This window comes from Anomaloglossus baeobatrachus, chromosome 4 (assembly GCF_048569485.1).
Source record: "Anomaloglossus baeobatrachus isolate aAnoBae1 chromosome 4, aAnoBae1.hap1, whole genome shotgun sequence".
Taxonomy (NCBI): Eukaryota; Metazoa; Chordata; class Amphibia; order Anura; family Aromobatidae; genus Anomaloglossus; species Anomaloglossus baeobatrachus.
Genome location: NC_134356.1, coordinates 146,976,525 through 146,999,522, shown reverse-complemented (window position 1 = coordinate 146,999,522; position 22,998 = coordinate 146,976,525). Strand labels below are relative to the sequence as shown.

The window sequence follows — 22,998 nt, the reverse complement described above, 5'->3', positions numbered from 1 at the left end:
TCTTTTGTGTTTTTTCATTGCAAGCAAAATAAATGAAGTTAATAATACCAAAGAATTTGTGATTGCAATCATTTTCAAGAAGAAACTGAGTATTATCTGACAGAATTGTAGGGGTGCCAATACTTTTGGCCAGCACTGTATAGTGTATTTTTTTTCTACAACATAATATGTACAATACTTTAAAATATTGCAGCTATCAAATGGCCAGAGAGCCTCAAAATAGAATGAGTTTTGTACAATCATCTCCTTATCTTCCAGGTATTAATAAGGTGGCCTAATAGAGCTGATACAGCATTAAGTTTGGCAATAGCATCAGTGTGGTCTAGTAAAGTGTCTCTTAACCCCTTCACGACAGGCCGATTTTTCGCTTTCCGTTTTTATTTTTCGCCATTCTTTTTCTGAGACGTAACTTTTTTTATTTTTCAGTCAATATGGTCATGTGAGGGCTCATTTTTTGTGGAACGAGCTGTACTTTTAAATGAAACCATCAGTTTCACCATATAGTGTACTGAAAAACGGCAAAAAAATTCCAAATGCAGAAAACTTGCAAAAAAAGTGCGATAGCACTATGGTTTTTGAGATATTTTATTCACTGTGTTCACTATATGGTAAAACATGTGTGGGTGTGATGCCTCAGGTCAGTGCGAGTTCGTAGACACCAAACATGTAAAGGTTTACTTTTATATAGGGGGTTAAAAAAAAATCGGAAGTTTGTCCGTAAAAAGTGGCGCATGTTTTACGCCATATTCCATGACCCGTAGCGTTCTCATTTTTCGGGATCTATGGCTCAGTGATGGCTTATTTTTTGCGTCTTGAGCTGACGTTTTTAACGGTACCATTTTTGCGCAGACGCTACATTTTGATCGCCTCTTATTGCATTTTGCGCAAAAGTTGTGGTGACAAAAAAAACGACGTTTTGGCGTTTGGAATTTTTTTGCTGCTACGCCGTATACTGATCAGATTAATTGATTTTATATTTTCATAGATCGGGCGTTTCTGAACGCGGCGATACCAAATGTGTGTATATTTTTTATTTTTTTAACCCTTTAATTTTCAAAGGGGCGAATGGGGGGTGATTTGAACTTTCAGGTTTTTTGTTTTTTTTTAATTTTTTAAAACTTTTTTAACTTTTTTTTTTATTTTACTAGTCCCCGTAGGGGGCTATTGCGATCAGCTATCCGATCGCTCTGCAGTATCTGCTGATCACAGCTACAAGGCTGTAAACAGCAGATACGCTCTCTTTCTCTTTTGCTGTGCCGCTGGCACAGCGAAAGTGAAAGCAAGTCAGGTGTAGTACAGGAGTCATCACATGACCCTGTGCTACCATGACAACTATCGGAAGTCACGTGATCGCGTCACGTGACTTCCAGTATCGGGCGGTAAGTAAAAGTTTAACGCGGTCGCACTTATAATGGCGCTATCACATATTAACAGCGCCATATAAGGGGTTAAACGGCACGAGCAGATAACGGTTCTGCTCGTGCCTAGCAGGCACACATCTCAGCTGAGAAAATCAGCATGATGCTACCGGCAGACCGCGGGCAGTAACGTTATGACCGCAAGGACGTAATTTTATGGCCCACGGTCGTTAAGGGGTTAATGCTATGTCCACGGAAAGTTGTTTGGTTTTTTTTTTGTATTTCTAGAGTAAAAATGGAATAAAATCTCTACAGGGAGAAAGGTGCACATGCGCAGGAGTGTAATGGAGTGGTCTGTGTGGTTGATGTACGATGTGCCATCCACACAAAGCAAGAAGGATGGGGATTGCAAGGATAGAGGAGGCACCAGACCTGAGTTAAGCGACGCCCATCAGACCGAACGTATCGGACTGCCCCGCTGTTGAGTAGGTGACAGGTTCCCTTTGTTGATTGAAAGCTCTTCTCAAGTATCTGTCAGTCCAGATCTATTCTCTGGCCAGTGCTGCCTTCTATGGCTTGACTTAAAGCTCCTTTCTTAAAGTCATGCAGTATATAGGCTGTTAGTCAAACAGCAGAAGGCAGGGCTGGGCAACAAATAGAGGCAGAGTAACAGAGACTTGAGATGAGCTTTCAGGGGTCCAGAGCATTTCAGCCTAATTTACACATTGATTCAAACACTGATTTTTGAGTAATGGAAGGACAGAGAGGTTATAGATATTGCTTGACTTGTCCTTGCAAGAGCTACATATGCATATAAAACATTTTGTTTGAAATCCTGTTCACAGTTTCTGTTTAAACTTTATAAGTAAAATCTGGGAGCAACCTGCAAAATATATTGGCATGCTGATAATTGCCCTGTAGAACAAATTTTGTATATAATTTTTGTCTGTATTGTGGGGTTGAGATATGATAAAATATCATCCACTTTGCTGCTGTAATTTACTAGACAGATAATCTGGTAGGAAAATAACCAGTCTTTCTGCCACATGTGAACTTAGCCTAATGGGCATGGTCTCACACAACAAAGGCAATGTATACATTTCTGTAACAAAAGATCTGTTCTATAAATCTGTTTCTACATCGTGCACATTGATTTCTGCAAGCCCCAACTGAAAGTTAGAAACTAATCTTTTGCATGTGGATAAACACCAATGTTTCTGTTTAAATAGACATCATGAAGACATGAAAAGTTGAATTTTCTGTTTTTTTCACAAATATAAACTAAATATATAATGTTTCTATTTTCTATTTGTTTGTTTTTTTTATTCGGTTTGTTTTACACTATATTTTATTACAGGTAATTAAAGGGAATCTGTCAGTAGGATCAACCCTCCTTATCTGTCTATATGGGAATGCAGGTCATAGAAAGTTTAATAAATTGATATCTACAAACTGATGTCTTATTTCAGAAAGAGCCACTTTAACATGTGAACAAGCTGTTAGTATCTATGGGCAGATACAAATCTCCTCTAGAATCTGCCTCAAGAATTTATTTTAAATGAAAGGGGGCATTACCAGTGTGAGACATGTTATACAGAGCTTTGCCTAATTACAACTTCTTCACATTCTATCTAACAAGCAGCCATAAAGGAGGGAAGAGCGGTACGACAGAACTTTGTCTCATTACAGACACATCTGCAGCTCAGTTGTTCTCTCCTAGTGCTGTCAGCTCTGCTGCAGAGCTGTGCTTGATCATAACTAACAAAGTATGGGAGAATTCTATTGGTGATTTTACAAACACCCTTCCAATTGCAGCTCTCGTCTCGTAATGTCTACAATGCTGTGCTTTACTTCCCCAACACTACTTCTGAGATGGAAGCTTACGCACTGAGAGAAAAACTGCAGCTGAAAATGTGTTTGTAATGAGAAAGTTTAGTTATGCTTTAATGGGTTAGTTATAATCACACACAGCTCAGCAGTGAGATCAGTAGTGCAAAGAGTCAGTTATTACATGTCTCATTCCTATAATGCCTCCTTTCTTTTAAAATAAGCTCTGGATGCAAATTCAAGGGAGAACAGTTTTTGGCCTACACATATTGGCTCATTTACATCTTGAGGAAAAATGTGTATTTCTCGGGAATAAAATACTGAATCGCAGATATCAAGGTTTGGTTTTAGGTTTTACTGTACTCCCTGTTACCTACTTGCACAAAAAGATGTCTTAGGTGGGTTGACCCAACTGACTGATTCCCTTTATTCATTGCAAAAAAGACAGAACAACGTATCTGATCAACAGTAAAGAATTTAATTAGAATAGCTTACCTTCGGAGTAGAGATCCAAATGGCACGGAGTTTTTGGGTACCTACTATTTGTTTGGTTTCCTAACTTTGTTACTCCACCACTCTCAGAATAACAACATTTGGAGTTTGGACTTTCTTTTCCTAAAAAGAAAGAAAAAAAAATCAGTGATTAGGATTCAAAATTACATTATCACTATGCATGTGATGAAAATAAGGCTATGTGCCGACGCTGCAGAAAATTTGCGGAATTTGCCACGATTTTTTCGCGGAAATTCCGCGGATTTTTCAAAAATCTGCAGTATAGCGGTTCCCCAGCTATTTCTATGGCATTTTGGAACTGCTGTGCCCATGCTGCGTTGTTTTCTGCAGCAGAAATAATGCGGATTTCCCTGCGGAAAAATCTGCAGCATGTGAATTATTCTTACAGATTTTTCCGCAAGATCCCATACTTACCTGCCTTGATAGAAGACACCGGAGTCACTTCCTCCGATGCAGACAAGCGCGGTGGAGCCAGAAGCAGGAAGCAGGAGGTGGGCGGGACCTGCACGAGCTCCGGTCATGTGACATCCAGAGCTAGTTCAGGCCCGCCCACCTTCTCCAGCAATATGTAGACAGACACAGCAGGAAAGTGAAGTGCTGCGTGATGGAGGTAAGTATGAACTCCCCCATCACTCCAGCACTTGTTCTGCATTGAAGATGCAGTGCCGAAGCCATGGTACTGTATCCTAAATGCAGAATGACCGCAGCATATCCGCAAGACATTCTGCAATACAACCGCAGCATGTAAACAGACAAAGTTGTGCTGCGGTTTTCTGGGAGGTCCTGTGGAATGTCCTGCGGATATATCCTCAGGACACTTTTCCCATGGGCACATAGCCTAAGGATCATTTTGGCAAGTTTTATAGTATTTAAGCAAATCTCAGTATTTCTCACACATTTCAGTGTCATTCTATCACTGGGTTTTATGTGGAAACTGAATTTAATCTGTTAATTTTAAGAGAACTACCAAAATATTTATTGTGCATTGCTTATGTAGCCCCAACATATTCCACAACACTTTACAGAGATTATCATCACTGTCCCCAATGGGGCTCACAATCTAAATTCCCTATCAGTATGTCTTTGGAGTGTGGGAGGAGTAACCAGAAGAAACCCACACAAACAGGGGGAGAACTTACAACTCCTCACAGATATTGTCCTTAGTGGGATTTGAACCCAGGGCCCCAGAACTGCAAAGCAACAGTGCTAACCACAGAGCCTTCTTATATTATCAAGCGGATTCACAGTTTGTTGGCTTGTGCTTGCGCAATTTGCTAAAGTGGTTCTCTGATAAATTTATTATATTGTCACGTGGCACAGTAAAAAGTTGTGTCTCATATTATACTCTTTATTTTGAAAATAAAGACCTAACATGTCAAACAAATAGAACAAATAGTACATATAATGCAAAGGACATGCACCAAAAAGAGGCACTGCAAATTAATCTGCCCCAAGTCAACCAACTTATGCACTTCAATATCACACACTGACTGCATTCCACCGATTCACTGATCATTCAGCTAAAAGAGATCATTTGTGATAGATGATAGATAATTAAATGGATATAACAAGCCATGGAGAAAAAGACATGGATCACACATCCCAAAAATACATTGATCTAAAAGCCGCTAGGCAAAAATTTAAATAGAACATGAGGTTCTTAGTTACCATTCTGATCAGACTGTATTAAGCCCACTGCCACGAATGGTAACAAAAGAACCTCATGTTCTATAAAAATTTTTGCCTAGCGGCTTTTAGATCATTGTATTTTTGGGATGTGCGATCCATGTCTTTTTCTTTATAGTATGGTATTTATATCAGTCTATCCCCCTCTTTTTTTGCTTGGATCTGCACTCTCCCCCATTTGGCACAGGTGATTTTAATCGGCAGGAGACTGCAAGAGGGGTCAGCCTTCTTTTTGCTCCCAGTTCACATATGGGAGCCAGTGGGAGGTGAGTGCACAGCTCCTCTCACTGTGTGTTGGTGCTGTGTGGTGGCTGCTGTTGTGGTGGTGTGATGTCGGTGGGGCGGCGCGGCCTGGAGCCTTGGGGGCTTTGCCTTGCAGCATGGGTGCTGTGAGGCACCAGGTCGCCCGCCCTGCTGGCGCTTTGTCGCTGCGGCGGTGGTCGGTGCACGGTGCCACACAAAAAGGTCAGGTTAGGGACCCACTCAAAAGGTTTGCCGTGACGTGGCAGTGGGCTTAATACAATCTGATCAGAATGGTAACAAAAGAACCTCATGTTCTATAAAAGTTTTTGCCTAGCGGCTTTTAGATCATTGTATTTTTGGGATGTGCGATCCATGTCTTTTTCTTTATAGTATGGTATTTATATCAGTCTATCCCCCTCTTTTTTTGCTTGGATCTGCACTCTCCCCCATTTGGCACAGGTGATTTTAATTGGCAGGAGACTGCAAGAGGGGTCAGCCTTCTTTTTGCTCCCAGTTCACATATGGGAGCCAGTGGGAGGTGAGTGCACAACTCCTCTCACTGTGTGTTTGTGCTGTGTGGTGGCTGCTGTTGTGGTGGTGTGGTGTCGGTGGGGCGGCGCGGCCTGGAGCCTTGGGGGCTTTGCCTTGCAGCATGGGTGCTGTGAGGCACCAGGTCGCCCGCCCTGCTGGCGCTTTGTCGCTGCGGCGGTGGTCGGTGCACGGTGCCACACAAAAAGGTCAGGTTAGGGACCCACTCAAGAGGTTTGCCATGACGTGGCAGTGGGCTTAATACAATCTGATCAGAATGGTAACAAAAGAACCTCATGTTCTATAAATTTTTTTGCCTAGCGGCTTTTAGATCATTGTATTTTTGGGATGTGCGATCCATGTCTTTTTCTTTATAGTATGGTAATTAAATGGATATAGTAGTTTAAAATAGCATCTTTTTAAACATCCAATTAGACTCTACTGAATGTCATTTTAGGAACAGGTGATGATACCCTTCACTGGCAATTAATTAAACTGTAGAATTTGACAAGGCATCAATGAAGTTTTTATTTTACATATTTTGTATTAAATAAATGAGACTGCATCAAAGTACAAGACATTCTTTTGATAAGTGTTACTTGTTTGTATATGATCCTCCTGAATTGTAAAGCGCTGCAGAATATGTTGGCACTATAAAAATAAAGATTATTATTACTCGCTACTTAGCGAGTATTTCCCATTGACTTACATTGTGCCCGCTACCCGTAACGAATATGCAAGTAGCGAACAGTACTCACTAACAGCAGAGCAAGTACAAATAGTTAACTACTCGCTCAACACTAGTTACAAGTGATGCTATGGACAAAAACATGTGGGCCTGAACTGGGTAGCTAGCTAAGCTTCAAGTATAGATGGTAACACGACGGCCTAAGATTTATTTTGCCATACTATTCATCAAATAAGTTTTTTAGTATGAAAAGAAAAAAGCTTGTTCACAGTAAGTTAAAAAATTGTGATGAGGTTAAGCTATTGGTGCGTCTGTCCGGCAAATCCTGGATAACAGAGAGTAGTAGAGAATGGGTTTCACAGCCGCGCCAAAAGACTACTGGATTCTTCTCAGATTAATGTTTCTTTTATTTCATAACAGGTCAAGTCTACGCGTTTCAGGAGAACACAGCTCCCTTCTTCAGGACAAACCAGCAAAGAATCATCAAATCTCAAAGAATCTCAAAGAGATTTGATGATTCTTTGCTGGTTTGTCCTGAAGAAGGGAGCTGTGTTCTCCTGAAACGCGTAGACTTGACCTGTTATGAAATAAAAGAAACATTAATCTGAGAAGAATCCAGTAGTCTTTTGGCGCGGCTGTGAAACCCATTCTCTACTACTCTCTGTTATCTGCCTCATGGGGACCGCTGCCGGGACTTGGTGTTACATGCTGCTATAGGTGTTGTGACTGTCACAACCCGAATTGGTGAGTAGGATTATTCTTTGCTTCACCCTATATATATTGGGGTAAGACCTTATTGCACTTTCTTTTTCCACAGTTTTCACTCATACGGCAAATCCTGGAGACAGATATGCCTGAGAGTTAATTCCCTGACTTGTGATAATAGTTACTTTGTACCTCTGAAAATATACAGCATTGTGAATTTCTGGGTGAATATTTTACCTTGTTACGTTGCTGTACATTTGTCACACATGCTAACTACACATCTCTCGTGTCATCCTATGTTCCCTTGGGCTAAATGGTAAAAGCTACACCTTTCAAAATGTATATTATTTTTTCCTCAGAAACAGAAGCTTGTGATAGCAGAATGCTGATAAGCTGAGAAGCCTGGGATGTCGGGTGTGATATGCTAAAAACGTGGCTTATCTGCTTATTTTACTGATATGCAGAAATTATTCTTTCAACAAAATATCAAGCACTAATCATCCGGTGAACTGCGACAACATGTTTGCTGACACCAGTAATTGTCTGTATGAAATCACTGCCTTGTGGGGAATAAAAAAAACCTAGAAGAGAGTTAAACATGGCTGAAGTGGAACTTTTAGGAGACCTAAATAGTCATTCCCCACACCTCACATGATGTATGGGGTTCACTGACTGCATTATGATTACTACTAATTAATTCATTAAGGTGCATTTACACTGTACAAGTATCGTGAATAAGAATTGCTAGGAACAGTAATGATGTAGTTAGTCTAAAGAAGCTGCCGATCACCGATTAAGGAGCAAACTGCTCACGTGTCAAGTGAAAATGATCTTTTTGCTTCACGTTCATGTAACAATACTTGTGCTGCCGAGAACAATGGCTGCTTATGTGCCCTGACTGATGGATCTATTACAGTTCAATGTGTATCTGAAGCAATGACTGTCCACCAGCAAACATGTAGGTCATTTAATGCTGCGCTTCATGCAGTCTATAAGATCCATAAACAATTGCTTTATACCATTATGTGCTGATGTGATACTGCCTATAAAGATTTCCTCAGAAACAAGGAGTAGGCTATTTTATTCACTTATATAGTGCCATCATAGTCTGTAGCAATTTACAGACATCATCATCACTAAACATATTAACATTCTATTATTTCAAGCCTTCTTATGGGCCATTTCTTCACACCTGCCTAAAATGTTTGCACTGTATTGTATATAGAAAGAACTGTATATGCGTACATTAAACCTAATCAAAAACTACCCGTAGTACATAATTAATATTTAATTTGCACAGCAAAAAATTAAAACTAATGCCAGAGTTACTATTTTTGTTCTTACCTCCCAACAAATGGAAAAAAGAGGGATTGAGAACGTCATATATATACGTCAAGAAAATGGCACCAATGAAAACTAAAGTTTGTCGTTTCTAAAAATGAAAATAAATGAAACTTAAGTTATGGCTCTCAAAATAACAGCAAAATAAAAATGCTTGATTTTTATTTTAAGTGTAGTTGTAATGAAAAAATAAACCATAAAAGAAAACAAAAATTGATATACAAACCTAAAATGCAAAGACTTTAAAAACAAAAGTAAAAGTGCCCTAATGTCACTGAATATAACTTGTTCCTCAAAATCAAGCTCTCATACTACCAGATAAAGATAAAAATAATGAAGCTACAGGGTAATTCTGGTCCTAATGCTGAAGTGACCGTGGCAGCTGACATCACATCTACTGTTACTTTCCATGTGCATTATTGGTGGGTATCATGCACTGATCCTATTCATAAAGACAGAACAATTGCATGATAGCTGACAATCATGCAGTGCTTCGGTAAGTGACATGGCATTACTAGCGCCTCACCCACATGCTGATGCAGAATTTTACAGAGCCAAAAAAAACGTATGTAAGGTTCTTGAATTGATGCAGAAAACTTTCCTTTTTGGAACTAATATACATTATTTGCTGAAACCTTAATATTCCGTTAACATCTTCCTAATGTCCAGTTTGCTTGATTACCACATTATAACTCCCCATTCCCTATTACCCCATGATATACAAGCTTGTATGTGGTTCCTTCACTCAGACAAAACAAACAATGTTAAATAGTCAGAAAGTCAAAGTATGGAGTTGTTGCCATTATCAACAAATCAGAATCCAGCTTTTATTATCTTGAATTGACTGGAAAATTAAAGAAACTGTTTCATCATTTTTTTTAGATGTATAGTATTGTAAAGATACACTCATAAATTAACCAATAAGGAAGTCTGAGATCAAAACCCATACATTTACCAGCTTAAAATATTTTGGAAAACAGCTGACTGTGCAAATTAATGTCTAAGATATGGTTACATTTTCACTGCATGGATAACAGAATTTCTAGAACTATCTGTCAATGATTTTCTTGTATAGCATCATTATTGGTAAACTTACTGCTTCTTACGATAGATTATGCTTAGAAGACATCACCCCAATTATGTTAATACTAGTGAATAATACAACAGATATATTCTAACCAAATAGAAAACAAGCAATTTATTGTCTTACGTTTACTATAAGTAGATATATAGATATACATGCACATATTTTTAAGTGATGTCAAAGATACGGCACATCTTTGGTGACCTTAAGAGTTTTATTACATTCCAAGAGAACTACCTGCGCTTTTATATACATAACCATAAACACATCTCCATTTTAACACAATAAAGCAGAGGATATGGGAGCAAGTTTGAAACTAATTTGTTCTTAATTCCATCTGCCTTCCATCTGTGAGAATAACAAACAGTAGTTGTCAGAATGAACTATTTTATGGAATGAGGGCTTGAGGCTCTTTGTATTAGCGTGCACAACTCTAGTAGGCATTTATGTTAAATACCACACTCCAGAATAACGTGTCACCAAAGAAGCTGGGGAAAGGTCATTGGAATTGTTTTGGTGAGATTACATTATAATAAGCTTTTGACTGACATGTGTCAAGCTCTCATCAAGGTAATTTGAGTAAGAGCCAAAATTAAGTGTAATGAGGAAACCTTTCATATAATCATCAGTTTCATTAAGAATGGTGAGGAAAGGAAAATTAGCATTGACCAGCCAGATAATGAAATCTTGGAAAGTTTTTACTCTCTTCGTAATAGATGATTGATGAACATTAATGGCCATTAAGTTTCTATTTATTATGGTAAGTTGAATAAAGAAATTGGCTGCAAATGATTTCCCAGAAAATTAAGCAATCAAGGAGCTATTAAGGAGGGATTTATTATATGAAATATAAAATGACAATTTCCCCAATGAATCCATGGAGTAATCTATGTCTTTTGCCACGGTGGCCTGTCTGAGTAATCTCAAATTATAGAAGATGCAATCCATTCCATTGTGTTTGCAAATATATATTAGATATGAAGCATAACTAATTCTAGTAGCGAACATAGTAATGATAATAATGTACTTGAACAAAAAAAATCACAAGATCATATATTGTGGTGCGATCCTAAAGCCATGAATAACAACTTTACAAAGACAATGAAGGTCTCTTAAAAATAAACAAAATAAATAACATTCTTGTCTGTGCTTTATAAGATCTATTATTACTTAAATGTAACTGTACTTTGTAAGCAGTGATTGTAACTTTCACTATAGAAATGATATTGTTCATACCTTTCAGAATCCACAGGATTTGTGTCAGCAATGGGGTCCTCCTAGATCCCCTGCCATAGCATTTAATTTCATTAAAATGTCAAAAGATAGTTCACATTGACAGTGATACACCCAGAGCCTGCAACACAGCTTGAATGTTTTTGGAACTTGACCGAGGCTGCTTAGCCACGATAAGGACTATTTTGTGTTGCAACCTTTCATCAATTTTTCCCTGTCCTCAACATCCAGGGAGATTAGCTGCATTGCCATGGGTTGTAAACTTTTTGATTATGTTGTGCACTATTGGAAAGGATCATCAAGATTTCTGGAGACTAACTTGAAAAAACTTGAGATTATTCATATTCATATGCTTCGTGTGGCACACAAAGAAACACAATGCTAAGATTGGGTTAACTTCTCCCCTTTTAATCTGGTCTCAGGTGTGATTTTCATATTGCCCACACCTGTTTTTTGCCACAGGAGAGTTTGAAGGAGCATCCCATGCTTTAAACAAAGTTGTTTACTTATAATTTTGTCCGACCCTATTTTGAGGGTTTTGTGTGAAAATATGTCTAATTTGCCTTTTTTCTTTGTTTTTTTTCTGTTGTTCCAATACACTCAAAGGAAATAAACATGTGTATGACAAACCATGTGCAATTGCAATAATTTTCTCTCAGAAATACTTAATTTTTTAGAACAATTTCAATGATGCCAACACTATTGGCCATGACTCTATCGAAAGCTATACAAATATGTGTGACACCTGAATTGGGACCTATCTAAAGAGTTCCACCCACATTCACCTCTACAGATGCTGTTACTTTGGTTGAACTGCAGGAAACTACAATTCCCAAGGTGGCTTGCAAATCTGGGGGAGGTGGGAACAGGACTGTGGGGGGAAGGGAGTTTCAGGCATCTTGGGAAGGTGAAGCTACCACTCCTTGTGAGAGGAGACTGAGTGCTACATCTCCAGGAGATACTACAAAAAGGAACTGCCATCCATCGGGACTCTCACCCAGACAAAGGATTTTGCCTGACATTCCCATCCGTTTCAAAGAATTAAATCCAGAAGCTCCAGTGTGGAATAGTCTGAGAGAACAGACCGGCTGCAGTCAGAAGTGAGTAGGACATTGCTGGGACTTGAAGTTCTAAAGTCTGAGAAAGGTGCTGGAGCAAATTACAAGGACATTGCTGGGACTTGTAGTTATACTACTGGAGAAGTATACGGGAGCTATTCATAAGGCAGTGTACCTGAGACTTGTAGTTCTACAGTCTGAGAAGTGTGCTGAAGCTAATTACAAAGCCGTGCTAAAGAGGACTTTTGATTGCACTAATTGGGAGTTTGTGTAGGACCTGCTCTGGGAGAATATTGCCTTCATTTTTTTAAGTGCACCAACATACAGCAAGCGCGCCAACATCCGCGGCAACTGCGCCAACATCCGTGGCAACTGGGGCCCCAATTTGGGACTGTGTCATTTGCGAGGCTGCAGCTGTTAGTTGGTAAATTGTACTTAGTCAGCAGAGTGTGTGGTGTAGGTTAAAGAGGAAGCATTACCCCTAACCTTCAGGTCTATTGCAAAGAGCTCCTCCTGCATTTTTGTAGAATACTGCATAACATTACCTGTTGTTCACTGTTATTTGCTTTTCCAATGCAATTGACAGTTTTCATCCCCCTGCAAATAAACCTGTTAAGTTTTCTAACCTCAGTTATTGTGAGTGTGTAGGGAGCGTGGGCAGGGGTTTCATGAGTCAACCCCTAGCAGAAGACAAAGACCCTTCTGTGTTCCCCTAGAGCTCCTAGCAAGATTCGAGTGGAGGCACTGCGTCATATCAAGGTGAGAACTACCGAATACCCTGCCCAGCAGTAGATTAAAGGGGTATTACATATGTAACCAGAAGCTTTCTGTGAGAATAAATATTAACATACCTAATTGATTGTTCATGAAGTCATTGTTGTCCAAGTGCACAGCATTATGATAGACAATTATATTTTGTTTTCTAAAAGCAGTGCCACTTTTTTCCAACAGTCAGGTCTAGTATTGCCTCTAAGTTCTATTAAAGTAAACTGTAATATAAGGCTCAACTTTTGCATAAAGGTCACACTGCTGCTGGAAAAATGTGTTATTTTTGTTTTTATGATGTCAGAAAACCAGTTTAAGATTATTTTCCTACATGCTGATCAAGGACATTTTTAGATTTTATCATGTATGTGCTTCTAACAGCAGTAAAAAAAGAAAAATCGCACTCAGATTTTCAAGTTGGCCCTTTAAAGAACAATGAGGGTAAAATCATAGAAAGCGATGTGGGAAAAGCAAATGTTTAAATACTTTTTTCTCAACTGTGTTCAAACAGGAAAAGCATATGCCACAGGAAATGCAGAGTCATCATGTAAACGCTTCATTAAGTATGACCTGTCTAACCCAGGAAGAAGTGCAGAACCGACTTAGTAACATTAACCCCTTTACGACCGCCGATACGCCTTTTAACGGCGGCATATTAGGGTACTTTTTCCGATCCGCCGCTTTTTAACGGCGGTCGGAAAAAAGGGTCTAGCGCCCCCCAGAGTCAGAAAATTTCCGGGGTCTCAGCTGCCGGGGGTAGCTGAGACCCTGGAGATCATGATTCGGGCCGGTTTTTCCAGTCCCCAGTCACCTGATGACCGGTATACACCGTATACCGATGATCAGGTTACAGTAAATGACCGCGCCGGTAAAAAATGATTTATCTCCCATCTGGCATGATCAAACATGTCAGATGGGAGATAAATCTTTTTCCCGGTTCCCTCCGGTCCCCTCGGTATCCCCAAAGTGCCCCCCCCCGACCCCCAACCCCCTCCCGAAAATCCAAGATGGCCGCGCGCACCGGCGAGCACAGCAGCGCGCCGGCCGCATTTCCCCCTTTCCTATGGTTTCTGTCGCATGTGCCATAACACATGCGACAGAAACCTGCTTCCCAGGCCCTGCCGGGTCCCCCCCCTATCCCCCCCTATCCCCCCCGGTGTTCCCCGGTGTCATACGTACCTGTCGGAGCGCTGATCCCCGCGGCCCCCTCCTCCGGCTCCTTCTCAGCAGACGCCGGTCACATGAGCAGAGCAGATGACAGCTTCCTGTGTTCAGGACGCTGGCGGCTGCTGCTGCTCGGCACTGTGTGTGCAGCTGTGACCCAGGGAGGGTGGGTGCAGATTCATTGCACCCACTCTCCTCAAATGGAGGGTCCTCACACCTAGAAAATGGGGGATACGTTCCCTGAACGTGTCCCCCATATTCTAGAAGGTCCAGAGTCGACGTGGGACGTCCAAAATGGATTACAGCGGATTTTTTTTTCTTTTCAATAAATTGGCTAATCAGGGAATGTTTTGGGGAGTGTTTTTTCAAATAAATTTTTTTTTGTTGTCAATTTTTTTTTTTATTACTGTCAATTAGTTATGTCGGGTGTCTGATAGACGCCGTGACATAACTAATTGTTGGGCTTGATGCCAGGTGACATTACACACCTGGTATCAACCCCATTTATTACCCCGTTAGCCAACGCACCAGGGCGCGGGATGAGCTGGGGCGAAGCGCCAGGATTGGCGCATCTAATGGATGCGCCACTTCTGGGGCGGCTGCGGCCTGCTATTTTTAGGCTGGGAAGAGTCCAATAACCATGGCTCTTCCCATCCTGAGAATACCAGACCCCAGCTGTCAGCTTCACCTTGGCTGGTGATCTAATTTGGGGGGACCCCACGTTTGTTTGTTTTTTTTAATTATTTATTTATAAATAATTAAAAAAAAAAAACAGCTTGGGGAGCCCTCCAAATTGATCACCAGCCAAGGTGAAGCTGTCAGCTGTGGTTTGCAGGCTACAGCTGTCTGCTTTACCCTAGCTGGCTATCAAAAATAGGGGGGAGCCCACGTCATTTATTTTAATTATTTTTTTTTCTTTTTGGGCTAAATACAAGGCTAGGCACCCTTTAGTGCCACATGAAAGGCACTAAAGGGCGCCAGCTTAGAATATGCAGGGGGGTGGGACGTTATATATGTTTGACATCTATCCATTCATCCATTGTAGCATTTTAGGCTATGTGCCCACAATCAGGGTTTGCAGCGTTTTGGACGCAGAGTGTTTTCCCTGCATCCATAACGCTGTGTTGTGCAGTAGAAGCACAGTGGAAGGATTTTTGGAGATCCCATGCCCACTGTGCTTCTTTTCTCCGCAGCATAAACCGACCTGTGGCGCAGCTTCCCGAGCCTCAGCATGTCAATTTATGCTGCGGAGATGAGTGTTTTCTGCAGGTAGCATAGAGCTCCACAGCAGCCTGAACCCAAATCGTGGGCATGGGCAGCTGCGTTCTCCCATGGACAACACTCACATCTCTGCAGGAAGGCTGGCACTGTGTACTAGACGCCGTGTCGCTGGATCATGGCCACATAGCCTAAAAGTGAGACATTTGTTGCTACAGCAACATTTTTGTGAAGTACCTGTGGATTCAAAATGCTTACTATACTTCTGAATAAAATCCTTGAGGGGTCCAGTTTCCAAAATGGAGTCACTTGTGGGGGGTTTCTAATGTATAGGTACCCAAGAGGCCCTGCTAATGTGACATGGTGCGCGCAATTTATTTCAACTTTTCCAAAATTCAAATGGTGCTCCTTCCATTCCAAGCCCTCCCATATATCCAAACAGAGGTTTTTGGCCACATATGGGGTATCCCTGCGCTCACAAGAAATTGGATAACAACCTGTGGGGTCCACGTTTTGTTGTTGCCTCTTGAAAAAGTGAGAAATGTGATGCTAAAGAAACATTTTTGTGAAAAAAATGAAAATTTTCAATATGGCAGCCTAAGCTTATCAAATTCTGTGAAGTATTCGTGGATTCAAAATGCTCAATATACACCTAGATAAAAGCCTTGAGGTTTCTTGATTCCAGAATGGGGTCACTTGTGGGGGGCCTCCACTGTTTAGGCACTTTAGGGGCTTTCCAAATGCGACATAGCGTCCACTAATTACTCCAGCCAAATGTTCAGTCAAATTGCACTCCTTCCCTTCCAAGACCTGCCGTGTGCCCAAACAGTTGATTTCCACCACATATAAGATATCACCAAACTCAGGAGAAATTGCAGAATACATTTCATGGTGATTTTTTTCCTGTTACCCTTGTGAAAAAAAAGCTACCTGGTTGAAGTAACAATTTTGTGGTAAAATTTTATTTTTTTATTTTCATGGCTCAACGTTATAAACTTCTGTGAAGCACCTGGGGGCTCAGGGTACTCACCAAACATCTAGATAAATTCCTTGAGAGGCCTAGTTTCCAATATGGGGTCACTTGTGGTGGTTTTTTGCTGTTTACGTACCTTAGGGGTCCTCCAAATGCAACATGGTGCCCGCAATCTTTTTCAGCCAAATTTCCTTTCCAAAATTCAAATATTGCTCCTTTCGTTCCAAGCCCTCCCATTTGTCCAAACAAAGGTTTCAGACCACATGTGAGGTATCACCGCGCTCATAAAAAAGTGGGTAACAAACATTTCGGTCAAAGTTTTGGAATTACCTCTTGAAAAAGTGAGAGAATTGATGCTAAAGCAACATTTTTGAGAAAAAAATTACAATTTTCAATATGACAAAGTAACGTTATCAAAATCTGTGAAGTACCTGTGGGTCCAAAATGCTCAGTATACCCCTCGATAGAAGCCTTAAGGGGTCTAGTTTCCAAAATGGGGTCACTTGAGGGGGGTTCCTGCTGTTTAGGTACCTTAGGGGATCTGTAAAAGCAACATGGTGCCCGCAATCTGTTTCAGCCAACTTTGCTTTCCAAAATTCAAATATTGCTCCTTTTATTCCAAGCCCTCCCATTTACCCAAACAAAGATTTCTGACCACATGTGGGGTATCGGCGCGCTCATAAGAAAGTGGGTAACAAAGTGTGAGGTCCGATTTTTGGTGTTACCTCTTGAAAAAGTAAGAAAATTAGTGCTAAAGTAACATTTTTAATTAAAATGTTAATTTTTATTTTTTTTCATTCCATATTACTTTAGTTCCTGTGAAGCACCTGAAGGGTTAATAAACTTCTTGAATGTGGTTTTGAGTACCTTGAGGGGTGCAGGTTTTAGAATGGTGTCACTTTTGGGTATTTTCTGTCACCCAGGCCTCTCAAAGTCACATCAAATGGGATGTGGTCCCTAAAAAAATGGTTTTGTAAATTTTGTTGAAAAAATGGGAAATTGCTGATGAACTTTGAACCCTTCTAACTTCCTAACCCCAAAAAATTTTGTTTCAAAAATTGCTCTGATCTAAAGTAGACAAGTGGAAAATGTTATTTATTAACTATTTTGTGTGACATAACTCTCTGGTTTATGGGCATAAAAATTAAAAGTTTGAAACTTGCAAAATTTTAAATTTTTTTGTCAAATTTCAGATTTTTTCACAAATAAAATAAAAAAATATCATCCTAAATTTACCTCCAACATGAAGCCCAATATGTCACGAAAAAACAATCTCAGAATCACCGGGATCCATTGAAGCGTTCCAGAGTTATAACCTTATAAAGTGACACTGGTCAAAATTGCAAAAAATGGCCTGGGCATTAAGTACAAATCTGGCTTCGTCCTTAAGGGGTTAAAATTGACAAATCACCAGGCCCTGATGGCATTCACCCTCGGGTATTAAGGGAGTTAAGTAATGTGATAGACAGGCCTCTATTCCTTAAATTTAAAGACTCTATAGAAACTGGGTCTGTTCCACTGGATTGGCGGCTAGCAAATGTGGTACCAATATTCAAAAAAGGGTGTAAAAGGGAACCTGGAAACTATAGGCCGGTAAGCTTAACATCTGTTGTGGGTAAAATGTTTGAATGGTTTTTAAGGGATACTATTATGGAATGTCTCAAAGTTAATAATTGTTTAACTCCATATCAACATGGAGTTATGAAGGATTGCTCCTGTCAAACTAACCTGATCAGCTTCTATGAGGATGTAAGCTCTCACATGGACCGAGGAGAATCATTGGATGTCATTTATCTCGACTTTCGTAAACCATTTGACACTGTCCCCACATAAAAGACTGATAAGTAAAATGAGAAAGCTTGGGCTCAGGGAAAATGTGTGTAGTTGGGTAGGTAGCTGGCTTAGTGATAGAAAACAAAGAGTGGTTATTAATGGCGCATACTCAGATTGGGCCAGGGTTACTAGTGGGGTGCCACAGGGGTCTGTATTGGGCCCCCTACTATTTAATATATTTATTAATGATCTGGTGGATGGTTTACAGAGTAAAATATCAGTATTTGCAGATGATACAAAACTATGTAAGGTAGTTAACACAAAGGAGGACAGTTTGCAACTACAGATGAATTTGAGTAAATTGGAGAATTGGGCTGAAAAATGGCAAATGAGGTTTAACACAGATAAGTGTAAGGTTATGCACATAGGAAGGAGAAACAGATGCTACGATTACTTACTAAACGGGAAACTGCTAGGGAAATCAGACATGGAAAAAGACTTAGGCATATTAGTCAATAAGAAGCTAAATTGGAGTGCCCAGTGTAAAGCAGCAGCCACCAAAGCAAATAGGGTGATGGGATGCATTAGAAGAGGTCTGGGGGCACGAGATGAAAACATCATTCTCCCTCTGTACAAATTACTCGTCAAACCACACTTGGAGTATTGTGTGCAATTTTGGGCACTGATGCTCAAGAAAGACATTACTGAACTTGAAAGGGTTCAGAGGCGGGCTACTAAAATAATAAATGGAGTGGGTGCATTACAATACACGGAAAGGTTATCAAATTTAGGTCTATTTACTCTAGAAAAGAGAAGACTTAGGGGAAACCTAATAAATATGTACAAATATATCAGAGGGCCATATAGAGATCTCTCCCATGATCTGTTTGCACTAAGGACTATGACAAGAACAAGGTGGCATTCTCTTTGATTGGAGGAAAGAAAATTCCTACATCAGCATAGAAGAGGGTTCTTCACGGTAAGAGCAGTGAGGCTCTGGAACTCTCTTCCTGAGGAAGTGGTGATGGCCAACTCACTGAATGAATTTAAGAGAGGAATGGATGCTTTTCTTGATAGCAAAAGTATAGAAGGTTATAAATAGCATAATCTTACAGGTAGATAGAAAAGCGACCAAGATTGTTAGAGGAATGGGTGGGCTGCAATACCAAGACAGGATATTAAACTTGGGGGTTATTTAGTTTGGAAAAACAAAGGCTTAGGGGGGATCTAATCACAATATATGAGGGGACAGTACAGAGACCTTGCCAAAGATCTCTTTACACCTAGGCCTGCGACTGGAACACGGGAGCATCCGCTACATCTTGAGGAAAGAAGGTTTAATCATAATCACAGATGAGGATTCTTTACTGTACGAGCAGTGAGACTATGGAACTCTCTGCCGCATGATGTTGTAATGAGTGATTCACTACTAACATTTAAGCAGAGCCTGAATGCCTTTCTTGAAAAATTTAATATTACCAGTTATGTATATTAGATTTTATGACAGGGTGTTGATCCAGGGAACTAGTCTGATTGCCGTATGTGGAGTGAGGAAGGAATTTTTTTCCCCATTGGAGCTTGTTTGACACATTGGGGTTTTTTTGCCTTCCTCTAGATCCACATGTTAGGCTACGGGTTGAACTAGATGGACTTAGAGTCTCCCTTCAACCTTAAAAACTACTTTAAAACAACTTGTTGCTGATATTAACATGCAACATTTTAAACTTAATATTTGTAGAAATTTAAAGACTTTATATATATATATATATATATATATATATATATATATATATATATATATATAGGATATATTTTTTCAATTGGGTTGGGCTAGATACAGCAGTATAGAATGGAATATTAATATATTCTTTTTGTTGCTGATTTCCCCTGGAACTGTGACTGATATATTAGCACCAGTCAAAGAGGAATTTTAGCCTTAAATTAAAATGCTAATTACAGATACATTGTAGCACAACATAAATGTTAAAGAAACATAAAGATATATATGTATTAGTTAAACACATAAATAAAACTATAAAGGAAATGCTACACAAAACAACTGACATGTCAATTGGCCAAAATAACCTCAATAAGTATATGGAACATTCTCCTATTAAAAAATTAGGTATCGATCATTACAGGTTTTCATGAGATAAGTGGAAAAGGTACTTAATGTTACTGTCAGACCCGGTGCCACAATGCATGTTTTGTTAATTTTTTCCTCTCATCAGCTGTCACAAGTTCCCTACTTTTTCTTATCAAATTACTGATTTTTTTCAATGTGCACCCAATACAATAAACCCAGAAGTAGAAAAGGTGTGAGATTCACCTTTAGGGTATGTGCACAAAATGCATTTTTATTGTGTTTTTTGACTCATTTAAAGGTTTTTTCATAGCCTTGACAACATGGTCTCCAGAGACATCTCCAGCTAGCATTGCATTCAAGATTCTGCTGAAAAGGATAGACCTCCTTTTGCTCCATTCAAGCTTTCCGATCTCCATCTGGACAGCACATGGACGACAGCATGAAGAGGCCTTCACGAACGAACGTCAAACATTCTACTGGCATTATGGTGTGTGTTGACATTATTTACGGTAACTGCAGCCCTCTAATCTTCATTCCAGATAAACAGCTTGACATTACATTGATTTGGTTAAAGAACCAGAGATTTGACCATTTCTTCAAAGTGTCCCAGGAGCTCACTTTTAACATGAAAACACAAGACCAAATGTTGCTGGTGCTACTGTGAGAATCCTTTGTGGCCTAAACGTACTATCATGGACAGCAGTGTCTCTGGACTTATCTCTTATCACATACATCTGGAATGTCATTTATTGGCAATTGCAAAGGGATCTGTCAGCAGTGGAAGTTGATGATTCGCTTGCTAAAGTGAATTAAGTGTGGCAGAACATACATGCACATGGCGCTCATACTTTATACTGAGATGTTTTGAAAATTATGTTTCCGTTTTTTCAACATTTTCATATCTTTAATGTGTATATCGATCCTGTGATTTCCAGAATTCTTTAACTTTTCCTGCTTGGTGTTGCAAGGTTGAAGAGTATATACTTGTTGTGTTGCACACAATGGTATTTTAATAGTTTTAATAGATGTAATAGTGATAGAGTTTTTCTTGAACCAGATAAAAAAAATTTCATATACATTTTTCAAATGTTCCTAACATTCACAAAATTATTTGACCAACAGATATTTCTGCAGACTCCATTAAAAACGTGTAAGTTTAAATAAGACATGCATATTAATTTCAATAGAAGAAAAATAAGCCACTGTCATGAATGGATAACTTTACTGAACAGGAGACGCAATTCTTGCTACTGCAAGTAACTCAGCAATCTATATAAAACTACGCGTCTTCATATAGAAAAAACTACAGAATCTTAAAAAAAAAATGTTCATGCTTTTTAAAGAGGTAATAAAGTAAAATATTGAGGTGACATTCTGCTTTGTTCTTGGTGAGTTACATTATTCATCCATTGTGTCATTTCTACATGTAGATTGGCAGTGTCTATCAGCATGGAGTAACCTATTATAACCCCTGTTTGTTCAGAGTAATCTTTTAGACATATGTTGAAAATTGCCAATTTGTCTCAGAAATAGAAGGACTGAGGGGAAGTGCCTTTTGCCTTTGTAAGCGAGAGCCTCAAGCGGCACTAAAAAAATCTCTGTATGTGCCTGCGCTGAAACACATTTGATCTCCACAATCAGATGTCATCAACAGAGATGCTGAAATCTAAAGCCAGAAATTCTTTCTTCTATTTGATAAAGAAAATGTTTACAGAGTAGCAAAACTTGCAGTTATGTACTAATGGATCAACAAAAAAGCTATTAGAGCATTGTAACCCAAAAACTTTCTCAAGTACAAGTACCGTATTTTTCAGTTTATAAGATGCACTTTCTAGTAAAATATTGTCTTGCTAATATTTATGTGTACCTTATAGTCCGCAGTCAGTAAGGTCAGCATTTGCTTCCTTAAAGGGAACCAAAAATCAGGATTTTCATGTATAAGGTGCAGCCAGTGCAGCACTGGCACTATCGGGCACATTGGGTACATACCATCAGGGGGCAGCTCGGGTGTTTAGTCAGTGAAATCCAACTTTATAAAGATTGAAAATTCGTGCACTTTTTGATTGACGTGTGCACCTCTCTCCTAATGTCCGGGCGTGTTATGCACGTTTATCCCCGCTCCCCCCCACACCTGTTCCTCCCTCTCACTGGCCGTATGTAAATTTCTCTCTTCAGAAACATGGTGCCAGAGTTGGCACCTACGCATAGCGCTTATCTCCGGCGCCATGTTTCTGAAGCCCGCTGTACTTAGTATTTTGCAGGAGAGGGCGGCGCATGCGCCCTCGCTTCTTCAGATACCGTTGTGACCGCGGGAGCGCGCATGGTCACAACAGGACTGCAGAACGGCTGATGAGAGCACGCGATTACCTGCAGCTAATCGCGTCCTCTCATCAGCTGTTCTGCGGTCACAATGGGATCTGAAGAAGCGAGGGCGCATGTGCTGCCCTCCCCTGGAAAATACTAAGTACAGCGGGCTTCAGAAACATGGCGCCGGAGATAAGCGCTATGCGCAGGTGCCAACTCCGGCACCATGTTTCTGAAGAGAGAAATCTACATATGGCCAGTGAGAGGGAGGAACAGGCGGGGATAAACGTGCATAACACGCCCGGACATTAGGAGAGAGGTGCACACATCAATCAAAAAGTGCACGAATTTTCAAACTTTATAAAGTTGGATTTCACTGACTAAACACTCGAGCTGCCCACTAATGGTATGTACACAATGTGCCTGATAGTGCCAGTACTGCACTGGCTGC

General features: G+C 40.0%; 1 protein-coding gene across 6 annotated transcripts in view; it reads right to left on the bottom strand.

Moving 5' to 3' along the window:
* Window positions 1-22,998, bottom strand: part of TENM2 (teneurin transmembrane protein 2) — a 4,009,156-nt gene that overhangs the window by 3,646,069 nt on the left and 340,089 nt on the right. For all 6 annotated transcript variants that reach the window (XM_075344552.1, XM_075344547.1, XM_075344548.1 and 3 more), the window contains exon 2: window positions 3,681-3,800. In XM_075344552.1, the coding sequence (XP_075200667.1) occupies window positions 3,681-3,800 (120 nt within the window). The remainder of the gene's footprint in view (window positions 1-3,680; window positions 3,801-22,998) is intronic.